This window comes from Crocuta crocuta, unplaced genomic scaffold, assembly GCF_008692635.1.
Source record: "Crocuta crocuta isolate KB4526 unplaced genomic scaffold, BGI_CrCroc_1.0 scaffold299, whole genome shotgun sequence".
In the NCBI taxonomy this organism is placed as follows: Eukaryota; Metazoa; Chordata; class Mammalia; order Carnivora; family Hyaenidae; genus Crocuta; species Crocuta crocuta.
Window position 1 is genome coordinate 10,782,523 of NW_027532747.1, and position 17,357 is coordinate 10,799,879.

The following is a 17,357-nucleotide window of genomic DNA, read 5'->3' on the forward strand; positions in this document are numbered from 1 at the left end:
CCCACAACAGACCTTCCTCTGTCATACCTCATCAGTTTATCTCCTTGGTAGAATTGTTTGAAAGGCATTGTGTATACATTCCAGATAACATGCATCTTCCCAGGCAGATAAACACAAATTCAAAAGTAAGGTGGGGATATTTTTACAAATAGCAGATAAACTCTCAGGAAATCAAGGCTGGCACACTAAAACTTAAATCCCAGAGGGAGTAACACTTACCACTGTGGCAGAGGAAGAGGAAGCAGATACAGAGCTGCAGGAGGCTAAAATGGAAGTGTTTTAAAATAACAGAGAAACTTAAGAATTGCTTTGTTCACTATTATTTCTCAGTAACCAGAACTTCCCAAAACTTAAGCTTTAAATTTTCTGTCTCCTGGAATTTCAAGCAAATAGGTAATTATTATTTATTAATGTAGATACTGTCTGCTCCCTCCAATACCCCACCCTAAGCAAATAAACACAAAACAGAGAAACTAAAGTGGACTAAAGGAGCTCAAAAATCACATGGTGAAGGTGGAGGATATATCTTTGAGCACTTAATGTGGTTCTGAGCTTCCTCTCTGTTGAGACCATCAAGAGCTGAGCTGCGTAGTTCTCATTGCCAGAGAAAGTAAAACATGAGATGTAGGGGCGAATGTCAGACCTTTCTGGCACTCATCAATAAGATCTATGTGCCTCATGCCCTTTTTACACTAAACTTATGAATATCTAGTATTTTGAAGAAGAAAGTGTATATTTTCACGACCCTGTGAAGTTTAATCATTGTCTCATACTTAGAAGAAAATGTGCATGATTTCAAAATGGTGTGTGATGTGGAGGTGCCTGTTAATGGAAGTGAAAGTTTATATTTGCTAAAAAGACTAATTTTCTAAATAAATAAAATCTAGAGAAGCAATAAATCAAAACCCATTCTTGTTACTCATAAACCAGTTTGGAGTATTATTTAAAAAAAATTTTTTTTTAATGTTTTATTTATTTCTAGGAGAGAGAAACTGAGACAGCGTGAGCAGGGGAGGGTCAGAGAGAGAGGTAGTCACAGACTCTGAAACAGGCTCCAGGCTCTGAGCTGGCAGTCAGCACAGAGGCTGACGCGGGGCTCGAACCCACGAACCGCGAGATCATGACCTAAGCGAAAGTCGTACGCTTAACCGACTAAGCCACCCAGGCGCCCCTGGAGTATTATTTTTATTTTTTTCAGTATATCTAAACTTAATTTAGGCTAGGTTTTAAAAGTATCATTTAGATGAGATCAAATGATAAATACAAGGACTCAGTAATTTTTGTGTTTCTTTGTCTTTAAGTCACACAGTGATTTTTGCTTACCCAAAAAGAGACTATTGTATAATAAATAGCATATTAACTAAAAACACAGGTTTTATGAAGTTTAGATTTTTTTAAAGTAATTTTGTAGTGTTTCTTTTTAAGTAGTTCAGTGAACAGATGAATGCTTCCTAATATACACATTTTTTCTAAGCATGTCTAACAAAGTTAAAAATTATTCCATTACTTTTTATACGTAAATTAAGTGAAATCAATTTTATTTAGCTTTAATTTTTATTTTTTTACAAAAGCTTTTAGAAAATTTGCATTTGGTACTGAAATGATGAAGCAGAGATATAATGGCATTTGACATATGGTCTGTATTAGCTACCCAATGACATTATTCTGCCAGGTAACAAAAAAGAAAATTTTCTGCTGATCTAAGCATAAGTAAATGATTTCTTTTTGTATAGGGAATAGTAATCTTTCAGCATATGTAGTACATAAAAAAGAAAGAAGTGAATCTTAAACCATCTAATATACATACATATATATATGTAGGCACATATGTCCATGTATATGTGTACATGATGTACATATATATATATACACACACATATATAGTAGTTTTACAATTACAATTAAGTAGTTTTAATATATTTGTTATCAAAGTGTTTATATAAATTCATTACATTTATTGTCTTTGGACTTAACTTTCCACAAATAAAATAGAGGACTTGTGCTGATTCTGTAACACTGCTAGAGTAATGTTCTTTACATTTGAAATTGGTAAATAAGAATACCTGTATCTCAAAATCTTACTGATGGAGAAAAAATAAAACACAAGTTGAAAAGCTTCCTTTAGTTTTGTAAAATATTTTAATGGTACCAAGTGCCTTTACAAGTTTCAGATAGAGCTGTATGAATGGATCTTATTAAAGAGGATTTTTTTATTTTATATATCTGTATAATAATTTAGACATTTACTCTTCTGTTTCATTGGGATGAGTCATATGACACAGTTGATCCATTAAAAAATTTAGTTTTCAAGTCTAGACCGTTTTAAAGCTCTACAAAAGAGAAATAACTGTCTTTAAGGACAGTCTTTTTATAAAAACACTCTGCTGATCCTTCTTAAACATAGGATTGGCAGTGCCAAATCTAGACAAAATAAAGTAGGAAAAATTTTTTTCATCATTTTTCATCTCTGGGCTCCCAGAGATGGGCTTACCCATCTTAGCGTTTGGTCTTTTTTTTTCCTTTAAGGTTTCCTAGTGTTTTCTCAATGTTGCTGATCTGGAAATAAAGTACTAAAGTATCAGACAGTTCTTGTTACCCTACCAGAACTATTTGAAGTTTTACAAAAACTTGATTTAAAAAATGGTCCAAGAAACCACTAATTGAAATATATGCACATACAGCAAAGAAGAAGAACAGATAGATGGATGCATGGATGGGTGGGTGGGTGGATGGATGGATAGATGGATGGATGGATGGATGGATGGATGGATGATGGTACAGTTTCAGGCATCAAAGTCTTTCAACAGGACATTCACCCAGGACTCACTATATAGGTGATGATCTGTCCTGGTGAGAAAAGGGGAGTCTGTCAAGTAGATTCTACCACTACTTTGCTACTGTGGTTTATCTCAACCACTAACCTGTAGTATTAACTTTCTTTTTTTGCCACTTATCAGACCAGTTGGAAATCAAATGCCTTTTTGTTTGATTATTTAAGGCTGAAAGAGCATATTCCTTTTGTGGAACTATTGAATACATGGCACCAGATATTGTCAGAGGGGGAGATTCGGGACATGACAAGGTATGTTCTGTACTTTATATATCTCTATAAAATGTATAGTAAGAATCCTGGTTAATAACTTGAGTACAGTCTCTTCAACAGAGCCCATCTTTCTGGTGTTGTCTTGCCTTCATTGTTTTCTCTCCTTTGTCTTGTATACGTGAACACATTATGGTATCTAGTGTTTTAGAGGAAAAAGGTAGACTTTGTTGATTATCTCTTCAATAGAAATAAGCATAGTAACAATCTTTGGAGAAAGAAAAAAACCCTGCACTCAAGATAGTCTGTTTTCCTAAGCCCTCTAAAAACCTCACTCGCCTTTGTATGTGCAAACGGAAGATTGTAGAAGAAACATTCTGGGTTATTTTGTTATAAAATTGATTTCTTCCTGTATTAAAGAGTACAGATTTGTTTCATTCCACTTTAATGCTTTTGCATTATTAATAGCTTTCTCCAAATAAGGAATTTTGACTATTTTTCCTTCCTCATCTTCCCCTCTCCCTCATCCCCTTTCAAATTCCCACCTATACAGCCCAAATATCTGAAGTGTGGAGAATCCCCTTGGTCTCCTTACAATGACTAATCATGCACTTAAAGCCTGTTCTTCAAGTTGGTGTGGTATTGATTTCAGGCCATATGATTAGGAATCTGATTGTTGATCTCTGTCATTTTAAGAGCTGGTTTCAAACCCAACAACAAAACATTCCGAGGGTCCTGACTCAGGTGGCAGGAAAACTGCTTATATAAATCAAAAATTGAATTGCTGGTTTCGTTTGCTTTATGGTATTCTTTGAAATTGTTGGGAAATTTGATAGGAATTTATAACTGTTCAAATTTGAAAATTACCTTCTAAGACCTGATGTAACCAGTTTTTAGGGAAGAAAACCTTTTAGAATCTCCTAGAATTCCTGCATCACTGAGGTCCAGAATAGAGCTAGTCAATAAATACTCTTTCACATGCACGGAACAACTTGATGACTTTGAGTTAAATTAAGTGTGACAATATGTGCAAAGGGCTTATCAACATACTGGCTCCACACTGTTCTTTTTATGATTGCAGTCTGCCTGAGCATGTTCTATATGGCATGGTTATGCATTTTGTTTAAGATAGCTCTAAGGTTCCTAAATTTCACATCATGTCTCTGAAACCTTTGCCCTGAGGTTGAGAAGCAGAGTTTAAAATTTTAGCATCCAGTTAATATCTCATCGGTAGAAGCTTGTGTATTTAAGAGTTACTGAAACCTTGATTTGCCTAATTATGAAAGAACTAATTTGCAATATATCAGAATTCTTTAAATTATATATAATTTGCTATACTTTCAGTTCAGGTAACTACATTTATAAATTGGTTTCCAGTTTAGACAGCTTTTTCATTTTTTAGATCTCCTTTTATTTTATATTAAGTGTCTTCATGCTTCCCAAAAAAGGATGGCTCACACAAATTAAGATGTGTGTGAAAGGTTCTATAAGAGGAATTGATTTATGTGGTTAATGAAAACAGCTGTTCTCATTTTTGCCCTTTAAATTCAAGGAATTTCATATTTATTGGAGCTGACTGATCAATAAAAATGCTAAATAGGACGCCTGGGTGGCTCAGTCGGTTAAGCATCTGACTTTGGCTCAGGTCATGATCTCATGGTTTGGTTCATGAGATCGAGCCCCGTATCGGGTGAGCCTGAGCCCCACTCCGGGCTCCACTCTCTGTCTCCCTCCCTCTCTTTACCTCTTTGGATTCTGTGTCTCTTTCTCTGCCCCTCGCTCACTCACATACTCTCTCTCTCAAAAACAAACAAATAAATAATGCTGAGTGCTCCCTTCCCCCTCCATCATTGAAGTCTGAAGATTTTACTTAAAGTTTTTTTTAATTTATTTTAAATTTAAAAATTTTTTAAAGTTAGGGTGCCTGGGTAGCTCACTTAATGTGTCCGACATCAGCTCAGGTCATGATCTCACAGTTCATGAGTTCAAGACCTACCTCGAGGTCTGTACTGACAGTGCGGAGCCTGCTTGGGATTCTCTTTCTCCATCTCTCTCTCTCTGCTCCATTCCGCTCACTCTCTCTCTCTCAAAATAAATAAACTTCTAAAAAAATGAAAAATAGGGGCGCCTGGGTGGCTTAGTCGGTTAAGCGTCCGACTTTCGCTTAGGTCATGATCTCGCGGTTCGTGGGTTCGAGCCCCGCGTCGGCCTCTGTGCTGACTGCCAGCTCAGAGCCTGGAGCTTGTTTAAGTCTGTGTCTCCCTCTCTCTCTGACCCTCCCCTGCCTATGCTGTCTCTCTCTCTCTCTCTCTCCTATAAATAAATAAAACATTAAAAAAAAAAATAAAAAATAAAAAAAATAAAAAAATGAAAAATAAAAATTTTAAAAATTAACCCAAACAAAGCCATTACTTAATGATTTAGGAAATAATGAAAACACTTTTAGCCCCTTGATTAACTTTACCATATTTACGTTCTTTTGTGACGATACCTCGATTTTTGTCCTCTAAATGCCTTTCTTGCATGTGCATAATTTCATACTCCTTACACAGAAAGATATATACAAAACCTTTGTGTTAAAATATTTTCCAAATATATAGCTTTATTTTGTTCATTTTTTTCTGATAAAATATATATTCATATTCTAGAAAATGACATTGTTGTTTTATAGGCAGTTGACTGGTGGAGTTTAGGTGTTCTAATGTATGAATTACTAACTGGAGCATCTCCTTTCACTGTCGATGGAGAGAAGAATTCCCAAGCTGAGATATCTAGGTAAGACTTAACAATATAAAATAAACGTATTGTTTTCTCAAAGGAACTTACCAAACTTTCACAATTATAGCCTGACAGAAAAGATAATTTTTTTAATGAGGATAGAAAAAAATAATGTTCAAGTGGTAATTTTCCATTTATACTCACATAGAATGGAGATATATAACCTTTAGATTTCTCTATATTTTATGTGTCCAATTAGATCTTAAGTCTCATAAGGACAGTGTCAAAATTTTTGCGTGCTCCAAAGCACTTAGCGTATTGTCTTAACTAGTACCTCATATATTGAGAACTGTGTTTGTTGGATACTTTTTTCCCACTGTATACTGAATGTAATGTCTTTGCAAATAAACAGCAGAGATCTCTTCAGCTCCTGGCTATGTACTCTCAATAGAAACAAATACCATAAAACCACCATCTTATGGGTTATCATAGCATTATTTTATTCTTTTCCTTCATAGCAGTTATCACAATTGGAGTGTTACATTTTTGTTCATAGTTACTTGATTAACATCTGTCCGTCCCACTAGATTGTAAGCTCTGTGAGAGCAAGGGGCATGCGTGGCTTTGATCTTCAGCGTTGTATGCTCACATGCCAGCACAGTGCTTACTATGCAGAATTTAATAAATATTTTTGGTATGAAATGAGTTAATGAACAAATAAACGAACAGTGATAAAACTTCATACTAATTACTAGTTATGTTTTTGTCCTGTTTTTACTTGAATTTTATAACTTTGAGAACAGATTTGACATTAAATATTAAAAATTGAGACTTCCACTCCTTACCAAGATGGAATAACAGGGACCCGGATTTACTTTCCTGCCTGAAACAGTTTTTAAAATGGGCAGAATGTATGAAACAGCAATATTGAAGACACTGAGCGTCTAGCAGTGAAGGACAGTGAACAGAGACGGAAAATAAACGAGGTGAGCTCTATGATTGCCCAGCTTGCTGCCTTGAGAGAGTGTCCAGGCTGCCGCACAGGGAGGGGAAACCCAGGCAGAGTTGAGGAGACGGAAGTGAGAGTCCAGGGAGACCAGGCAGCTAGAGTTTGCAGGGCAGAGTCCAGAGAGAAGTCCTGAGGTTTGCAGAAGCTACCCCTCAAGTATTCAGCGAAGTATGGATAAGCACACAGGTGTGCGGAGCTACTCAGCATGTAGTTCAGATGTGATTTCTCTCTAAACTGATCGATAGATTCAATACAGTCCCAATCCCAGCAGACTTTTTTTTTTCTCATAGAAATTGACAACCTAAAATGCATACAGATATGCAGAGGACCTAGAATAGCCACATCGCCTTTGAAACAGTAGACCGAAGTTGATTTCAAGGCTTTTAAGCTACGGTAATTAAGAGACTGTGGTGTTCATATCAAGATAGACAAATCATCAGGGAAATAGAAAGTCCAGAAATGGAATCAGGCAACTGATTTTTTTTTTTTTAAACAAAGGTGCAATGTCAGTTTAGTGGAGAAAAGATAGTCTCTTCAACAAATGCTAGAGCCATTGACTTATCATATGGGAAAAAATGAACTTCCTTAAGTACTTTGTACTGTATAGAAGAATTCATTAAAAGTAGATCACAGACCTAAATGTAAAATTTCTGGAAGAAAACTTAAAGGAAAATCTTTGTAACTTTGGGTTAGGCAAAGGTTTCTTAGGACACAAAAACTGCAGTCAATCAAAGAAAACACTGATAAATTGGGCTTCCTCAAAATTAAATACATGCACTTTTCAAAAGAAACTAAGAGAATAGAAAGACAACCCCCAGACTGGGAGAAAATTACAAATCCTGGATCTGATAAAGGACTGGCTTCCAGAATGCNCAGAGAAGATCTATGAGTGTTGACTGAACAAGTGGAAAGATGATCAACATGATTAGTCTTTAGGGAAATGCAAACTAAACCACAGTGAGATACCTCTGTGTGGTCACTGGAATGGCTACAAATAAAGAGCCAGAGTGTATCGGGGTTCTCCAGAGGAACAAAACCAATTGTGTGTGTGTGTGTGTGTGCGCGCGTGCACACACACGCACATGCACACATGTGTATAAAAGGAGACGTATTCTGTGGAATCGGCTCACAAGATTATGGAGGCTAAGAAGTCCCACAATCTGCCATCTGCGCCGGGACCCAGGAGAGCCAGGCCTGAGAACGAGAGAGCCCATGGTGTAAAACCCAGTCCAATGGCAGAAGATTAGTGTCCTGTGTCAAGCAGGCAGGCAGTAAGGGACTGAATCCTTCCTTCCTCTGCTTTTTGTTTCTTCTCAGAGTCTCAAGGGATTCGTTGCTGCCCACCCACACTGGGGAAAGGATTCTGCTTTACCTGAGTTCCCCAGTTCAGATGCTGACGATCTCATTGAGAAACACCCTCACAGACACACCCAGAAACAGTGTTTAATTTGGGCCACCTGTAGCCCAGTCAAATGACACTTCAGATTAACCATCACATGTCCACCTCTCATCAGTTTGGGAGCCACGCACATCTCCTCAAACTTCATCTCCATAAAGACAATAACAGCTCTAATTCCACCTAACATGATACAGCTATCCTGTATACAACCAAAACCCACTCACCCCTTACATAAAATCCTTAAGTAATACTCACCCTTGAAATCCCAAAACTTAGATACTATGAAAAAAAATTAGCAATACTTAAATATCATGATATTAAGTCAATGCATCTTATCTTACATGATAAAGGAATAAGAAAGGGAAGAAAAGAAAGACATATCTGTAACAAATATATATATTAAAGTTATTTATGCACACATACAGCCACACAGCTATATTCATAACAAAATGAGGAAATGCAACGAATACAGTCCTCATTCCTGTAACTGGTTATGGGGTCATAGCTGGTATTTATAACTACCTGCTTCTACTACGTGCTCTGTATTCCCTTGGCCTTCAGCACCTTGTGGGTGACCCAGTCTTTCCTGGAGAACCTGGGCTTTTAGTAGTTCTAGCTAGGTTGGGTTATTGTAGTTTTCAGTTGACCTTCATCACAAAGCATGGTAATACTAACAGATACCTTTAGGGATTGCCTGTATTTCAGACACTCTTCCTTACTTTCACTATGGAGTTGAGTCCACAGTTTCCTCCTTGGTAGCAAGGATCATTCACCAAGCCAGCACAGAACTCCCTTCTTTTGCCTATTGATTCCGAGGCTTTTGGGGCCCAAAGTAGCTGGGTGGCTGTCTGAATTTCCAGCTCCATCGAATCATTGTGTGTCTTTTGGCGGAAGCATTCCTTTTCCTAGAACTAAGACCTCTCGGCTAGAAGAGCATAAAGTCATGGGAACAGGAAGCACACACTTTGCTAGTGAGTCACTTGGGGGTAAGAGTGAGAGGTGCCATTCCCAGCTCTACCCCCATGATTTATGGACCCATGAATCCTCGTGTGGGACAAAAAGCACCATATATTGGATGTCGATTCCGAGCACTGACAATCTTCTGGAGAACCTTGCTAGAGGCCTGCAACATATTGCCGCCTAGCTCACACTGTAACTGTGTCTTCAAAAGGCCATTTCCAGTGTCCTGTCAAGCCAGCTGCTCCAAGATAGTGGAGGACTTGGTAAGACCAGTGAATTCCATGGGCACGGGCCTACTGCTGTACTTCTTTTGCTGTGAAGTGAGTTACTTGATTAGAAGCAACGCTGTGCAGAATGCCATGACAGCGCATAAAGCATTTTGTAAGTCCACAGATGGTAGTTTTGGCAGAAGCAGCTCGTGCGGGGAAAGCAAATCCATATCCGTAGTGTCTATTCTAGTTAGAATGAAACATTGCCCCTTCCGTAATGGAAGTAGTCCCATGTAATCAACCTACCACCATGTAACTGGCTGATCACCCTGGGGATTGTTGCCATATTGGACACAGAGTGTTGGTGCAGATTGGGCACTTAGTAAGCATAGCCAGGTCAGCCTTGGTGACTAGAAGTCCATGTGGCTGGGCCCACACGTAACCTTCCCTACCACCATGGCCACTTTGTTCATGGCCCACCGCATGTTGACGGGGTTGACTGGAGAAAGAGACTTGACTGCTGTCTACAGAACAGATCATCCTATCCACTTCATTATTAAAATCCTCCCTGCTGAGGCTACCCTTTGGTGAGCACTTCCGTGGGACACAGATATCATCACATTTTTCTCCCCATTCAGAGAGGTCTATCCACATACCTCTTCTGCAGATATCTTGGTCAACCAGACTTCCTTGTTTTCAGTATTCAGATCTTGTTTCTTCCAAGTCCCTGACCATCCAGGCAAACCATTGGCCACTGCCCATCAATCAATATAAAATTGGATGTCTGGCCATTTCTCCTCCCACACACAATGAACATCAGGTACACTGCCCACGCTCTTCCTACTGGGAAGATTTCCCTTCAGCACATCCTTCAGGGGCATGTAGTCAAACAGCTGTCCCCTCTCAGGTGGTGTCTTCATATCATGCAGAACTATCTGTAAACAAGGTCTGAGTCTTCTCTTCGTCTGTCAGCTGTCATTGGGAGCAACACATGAGGCCCGAGATGCAGGCTTGGCATTATAGCAGGAGTGGGGACTGTGGGCATTTGGGCCACTTTTTCATGAAACTTCCTGTGCCTTCGGGGCCTGCTCAGGCCCCATCTGGTGTATACTACTTCCATTTGATGATGGAGTGCCGCAGTGCACACCCAACTCTATGGCTTGACAGATCAGATAACACCTGATCTATGATGGCCATCTCAGGTCGCAATGGAACTTAGAAGCCCATAGTTAAGTGTTCAGCCTCTGTTAAGGCCCAGTAGCAGACCAAGAGCTGTTTCTCAAAAGGGGAGTAGTTATCTGCAGAAGAGGGCAGGGTTTTGCTCCAAAATCTAAGACTTTGTGCTACAGTTCACTTATCAGGGCCTGCCAAGGAACTCCGAACACATCCCTATCTACCACTGACACACCAAAGCACTACTGAATCTGCTGGAACATGTGGCCCAAGTGGCAGAGCAGCTTGAACCTGTTGCAGAGCTTTCTTTTGTTCTGGGCCCCCCTCAACAGCAGCTTTTCAGGTCACTTGGTAAACAGGCTGGAGCCATACTCCCAAATGAAGAATACATTACCTCCAAAATCTAAAGAGACCCACTAGGCATTGTGCATCTTTTTTGGTTGTAGGAAGGGTTAGATGCAACAATTTCTCCTTCACCTTTGAAATGGTATCTGACATGCCCCACACCACTAGACCCCTAGAAATCACGAAAGTGGAAGGCCTCTGAATGTTAGTGAGATTTATTTTTGCCCTCTGACATACTAGTATCTTCCCAATCAGTCTAGAGTAGTGGCTACTTCTTGCTCAACAGCTTCAGTCAGCATAAGGTCATCAATGTAACAGATCAGTATGTGTCTTCCAGAAGAGAAAGTCAATCAAGAGCCTTGCAAACCAAGTTACGACATCAGGCTGGAGAGTTGATATACCTGAGGTAGGATAGTGAGGGTACATTGCTGGTCTTGCCAGCTGAAAGCAATGCCTTTTGTTGGGCCTTATGGACAGTGGTAGGGAAAAAGACATATGCCAGATCCGTAGCTGTGTACCCGGCTGTGTGTTAATTTGCTCAAGCAACGGAACCACATCTGGCACAGCACCGCAGTTGAAGTCAATTTACAGTGCTCCAGTGTCACCTCCAGGATCCATCTGTCTTCTGTACAGGCCAGATAGGCGAGGAGATGTGGGAATCACCATTCCGACATCTTTCAAGTCTTTGATGTTGGCGCTAATCTCTACAATCCCCTAGGAATGTGATACTGCTTTTGGTTTTACTATTTTCCTAGGTAGAGGCAGTTCTGATGGCTCCCATTTTGCCTTTTCCACTATAATTGCCTTCGCTCCACAGGTCAGGGAACTAATACGGGATTGTGCCGGCTGCTGAATATGTCTCTTCCTGGTATGCATTCTGGAACTGGGGAAATAACCACAGGATGGTGTCAGGGACCCACTAAAGCCATCATGAGATGGAGCTGAAACTCCATTGGTCACCTGATCTCCATAAGTCCCTATTCTTTTATTTTTCTTGTTTTATTTTATTTTTTTTTCTTGTTATAGGCCTCTTTTATTCACTTAGTAACTTTATTTTGGTCTGCAAAAGTACTATATGCTCACCAAAAAATTCTAATACAGAAGAAATATATAACATCCAATTAATTACCAAATACAATGAATTTTACCTCCAAAGTATCCCTAGACTTCATCTATATAACAGATATTAATCAGTAAAGCGGCTATCAATGTTGTTCAGGCAAGAAATGATAACAACTTAAACTAGGATGGTACATTGGGTAGAGATTAATATCTTGTTTTATTTTAGAGACAGAGTGCACACACACGTGTGAAGGGTGGGGAGGGGCAGAGGGAGAGAGAGTCTCAAGCATTATGCTGAGCCCATAGTCCCACGATTGGGACTCAATCCCACGGTCCTTGGGTAATGACCTGAGCAAGAATCAAGAGTCAGACACCCAGAATGACTGAGGTACCCAGGCGCCCCATAAGTTGTTTGTTTGTTTTAGTTTGCTTTGCTGGAACTTTTTTTTCCCCCAAGTAGGCTTCATGCCACTATAGAGCCTGATAAGGGCTTGAACTCACAACCACATAAGCCCCTACTCTGACTGGTGGGCCACAGTGATTTTTGGGGTCTCCTGGAATTAGAGCCAGAGTCCAGTAGTAGGCCTCAGAAGTCTGGTTATTTCCTTCTCACCAATGAGAATGGTTCCTCCATTAAAAAGCTCTGGGCTCCTTTGGGGAAGGCCAAGAGAAAGATTAACAGTTTTATTTTCAGGGTGACTCATCTTCCCCTTTATTCAAGAAGTTCTGGGGTATACAAACTGCCTCAAATGTGGGAATTCATTCAGGGGTAGTTGACTGGGGAAGGGCAGTAGAGACAACAAAGGGACACTAGGAAACTTTGGAGGGTGGTTGGGTATCGATGTTTCCTACTTTATGGCTATGATTTCACAGGTGCATACAGATGTCAGAACTTACCAAAGGGTACACTTTGTATGTTGGAAGCTTATTGTACATCACTGTTAGTTTAAAACAACTTAACTGAAATTTTTCTAAACATGCCTATTACAGTACAGATTAGGAAGGAAATAATTTCTCACTGTTTCAGTTTATTTAATACCAAAGTGAAGCGATCAGTAATATTTCTTATGAAAATTATAAAGTCATGCCTGTTATTAAAATTTTTAATTATGACTTTGCTTATTTTAAATGAGCCTTTTGCCAGTCTGAAAATGCTTCAGAATTATAGGAAACCATGGTCATGGGCTTGAGAATTTCTTTGCAAGGTCATACCTGTCACGGTGACAGGTACAAGGTTAGCCTTCACCTGACAATGTTAAATAGTGCTTCCTCTGACTGATTCCCCACTTTCTGATTCCATATCTGCAAGAAGTCACCTTTTTATAGTTTCCCTGTCCTCTACTGGTCTGCCTGCAGAGAGGTAATATATTGCTGCTTAGGATAGCAGGAATATTCTGAGCCATGTGATGTTCAAATTTAAATTGCTTTTATTGCCTTTAGGTCAATCATTTGACATTCTGGTTTTAGAAAGAAAAAGAGAGCCTGAATCCAAGTGTCTAAAATCTTAAAATTAGAACTTATTTTTCAAGAACTTAAATAAGATTCTTTTCCTTTAATCAATTAATTATCCATTTTGTCATGTTAATAATTTTGTTTAAAGCTTAGTGTTGACCTGTGATTTCATGGTTTGGGGGTTTTTGTTGTTTTTACTGAAATTTATAAACCGTGTAATCATTCAGTTATCCTAAACTATCTTTTCCTTTCAAAGTAATCGTTCGGATTGTCTTCCCAGTGTAAAGTCTTTCATAGTCTGTTCTTTTAAAAATATGCACCATTCAACATACGTACAATGGGATATTACTTAGCCATAAAAGAGGATGAGATTTTTGCCATTTGCAACATCATGGATGGACCTAGAGAGTATTATGTGAAATAAGTCAAAGAAAGAAAGACAACTACCATATTATTTCATTTATATGTAGAATCTAAAAAGCTAAACAAGCAAGCAAACAAAAAGTGCAGAAACAGACCCATAAATACAGAAAACAAACTGATGGTTGCCAGAGGGGAGGAGATTGGAGGAGTGGGGGGCAAAATGGGTAAAGGGGGAGGAGATACAGACTTCCAGTATGGAATGAATAAATCCTGGGGATGAAAAGCACAGCATAAGGAATAGGTAATTGGTAGTGTAATAGTGTCATATGCTGACAGATGGTAGCTACACTTGTGAGCAGAGAATAACAGTACAGACTTGCTACGTCACTATGCTTTACCCCTGAAATAACATAACATTGGGTGTCAACTCGATTTCAATTAGAAAAAACCCATAATTTTAAAAAGTGGGGGGAATATGTACCATTCAGATAAACGTATCATTATCGTGTCGCCTGTCTTCATTAGCCAAGGACTTTTTTCATCATTGAATTCTTCCCTTCCTTAATTTTTTGATCTTCTTTGAACGCTGCATGCTTTCTAGAGCTTTGACTTGAGGTGCTTCAAAAGTTGTCTACCTGGTGTTGTCTAGACTAGCCTAAAATGAGAGCAAGAATGTTTTCCTGGTATATCAGATTTCAAAATGTAATAAGAATGAGAGGGGTCTCCTGGGTGGTTTAAGTTGGTTAAGTGTCCAACTCTTGATACTGGCTCAAAGGTCATCATCTCATGGTTTGTGGGATGGAGCCCTGTGTTTGGCTCCGCACTGACAATGTACAGCATGCTTGGGATTCTCTCTCTCCCTCACTTTCTGCCCCTCCCCCGCATGCATTTGCACATGCATGTATGCTCTCTCTCTCTCTCTCTCAAAATAAATAAACTTAAAAAAAGTAAAAAGAAGAAGGAGGTTAGGAAAAGTTTCTCCCTGATGTAAGAATCCCTTTAACAGAGTCCTGATAGTCGTCTGTCTTCTGTCTGACTACCATCAATGTGTGCTAGGCACAGTTATGTAAGGTATTTTCAAGGAATCCCCTTCCATCACTGAACAACTTCAGTTATATAAAATCCTGCCCCCTTAACATAAGTTGCAATCAGCTTCCTCTAACCTCTGCCCATCAATCCTTGTCCCAAGGATTGTCCTCTATAAATAAGCTTTAAAAACATGTAAAGAACCTAGAGTTGTTCTGTTGTTTCTTCCAGACATCGCTTTAGGGAGTTGAAGATAGTTTTATCTAGGATAAAGCTTTCATTAGCTTTTCTGAGTCCATGTCTTACTTTTAGTTCATGTATGTGGTGGGTGCTTTTCTTGTGTGTCTCCCACTAGCCTTTATTCCCTTTCCATGTAGAACTTCTCCTCGGCTCTGTGGGGACGGGTCTACCTGATCATAGTGTCCCCACCAGTTCTTCTGCCTGCCTGGGGCAGTTCTTCTGCCTGCCCCCCTTTACTTGCCTGGGGCTTTGTAATCCATGAGAGTTGAATCCCGTGTCCTCACCTGAGAATCAGAACATACAGGTTCTGTTTGCCATGCTTCCATCATCTCTGACAGGGGTGTTTCTTTGCCTCATTTTCTCTGACTCTGAAATGTAGAAAATATTTGCCATGAGATGTTTATTTGGCCTTTCATTATCCGTCAGTAAAATAGGCTTTATTAGTGTGTTTCATTGTACATAAGCATAGTGTTCTATAAATTCAGGTCTAGGTGTTATCAAAGTAATACTAAACAGAGCTCTTGCTGTACTTTTTAGGTCAAGGGGTTAGCAAACTACAACCCACCGGCCAAGTCCACCCTGCTGCCCCTTCTTGTGTGGCCTGGGGGCTGGCTTTGCCTTCTTAAATGCTTGAAAAAGTCAAAAGATGAACGATATTTTGCACCATGTGAATATTCTATGAAATTTGAGGTTCACTGTCCATCAGTAAGATTTTATGGGAACCCAGCTGGGCTCCTTCATTGGGGCCTTACCCGTGGCTTTTTGGGGGGCCATTGCAGCAGAGGTGAATAGTTGGCCCAGAGACTACACAGCTTACAAAGCCTGAAGTATTTATTGTCTGGCCTTTCATTGGTTATCCATTATCCATTGTCCAGTAAGAAACTGCCTTAAAACTCGGTGGCTTAAAACAACATACATTAACTCTCTCAGAGTTCCTGGGGAAAGAGGAATCTGGGCACAGCTTAGCTGAACCCTCCATTTCCAGGTCACCTGCAGTCTGTCATGGTCCCCAAGCTCACCTGGGAGACAGACGATCTGCTCCAAGCACGTGTGTTTGTCAGCAGGACTCTGTTCCTCGCGGCTGTTGGATCGAGGGCCTCCGTTCCTGGCTGGCTGTGGGCCAAAGACCACCCTCAGTCCCTCACCACATGGGCCTAATTTGACCATTTGCTTCCTCAAAGCATGTAAGCTGGGAAGGAATGGAAACCGTCTCCCAGGGGCTGGACCGTTTTGTAACCTAACCCCTGTCACCTTTACTGGTAGTATTGTTTAAAAGCAAGTCCCCAGGTCCCGTGCACATCTGAAGGGAGGGGATTGCACGGGGTGATAACTGAATATAAGGAGACCGAGCTCCTTGGAGACCATCTTAGAAATCCGCCTGCCATGGGTCCGTCCAAAGTGTTTGCCGACCTCTGGCTTAGGTGATTAATTTCTTATTTGTCCTCCCAAAGAGTGTCTGTCTTTAGGGAATTACATTGATTTTGTGTGACATTATGGTCTTCTAAAACAAAATTAAGATAGTAATTTTCTTGTATTCTTTTATGCCTGCTGATTAGTCAGTAAGACCTCAGATTAGCTTATTTGCATTTTTTAAAATGTTCTGTTTACAGATGTCTCAGTTTTAGAGTTACACATGGAATAACTTGAACAAGCATCATTATTTCTTGCCCTGTTTTAAGAGATCATTTTTCCCCTTTGGCTTTCGTATCTTTCTTACATTTTCATGATAAAATCCTTTATCAGCGTATTTTATAAAGGCTTCTTGATTCTCAATGCACCGTTCACTTTTTTCTTTTCTTCCTCATTTTCTGTATTTTTGTACCCAGTAGCAGCATCTGTGTTTCTTGAGGTGGTTTTGACTAGTTCCCCCCAAATCCGATGACGTGTGTCACGGTAGCTATTCATCGACGCGTTCTTCTATGTGACACATTGCAGCAGCTGCAGGGCAGAGTCCAGTGCTGGGAGGGGTGCAGCAGGCAGAGGAGCGGGGTGGACATGACCCTGCCCTCAGCTTTCTGTCTTACTGCCTTGCGTCCTTCTTCAGCTTGGACTCCTCCTGCTTCCCTTGCATAATGTGTGGGGATAGAGCTGAATCCCGCCATATTCTGAATTTGCTCTCTGAAACACTTGCTAGGGGGCTGGAGAGCTTAGCGCCCTGAATAGAATATAGAAAGAATCCTTCCAGCTGTGGGGAGGACCCTTCAGAGGCGCTATCGCAATGGTTACCATTCCCTGTGCTTCTCCGCAGTCTGTCAGTGCTCCCCCTGAGACTTGGCCTTGGGTTGTTTCCAGCGAGGCTCTGTGGAGGTACTTCCTCGCCACCTCTGATTACCACCCAGCCAGCTCTCTACAGGTCCCATC

At 40.1% G+C, this 17,357-nt stretch overlaps 1 protein-coding gene across 2 annotated transcripts in view; it reads left to right on the forward strand.

The window, feature by feature from the left end:
- RPS6KA5 (ribosomal protein S6 kinase A5) overlaps nt 1-17,357 on the forward strand; it is a 129,746-nt gene that overhangs the window by 76,826 nt on the left and 35,563 nt on the right. Inside the window, exons 5-6 of one of the 2 annotated variants that reach the window (XM_077780902.1) lie at nt 2,999-3,082; nt 5,712-5,815. In XM_077780902.1, coding sequence (XP_077637028.1) covers nt 2,999-3,082; nt 5,712-5,815 — 188 coding nt within the window. The other variant, XM_077780903.1, reaches the window with a different exon arrangement.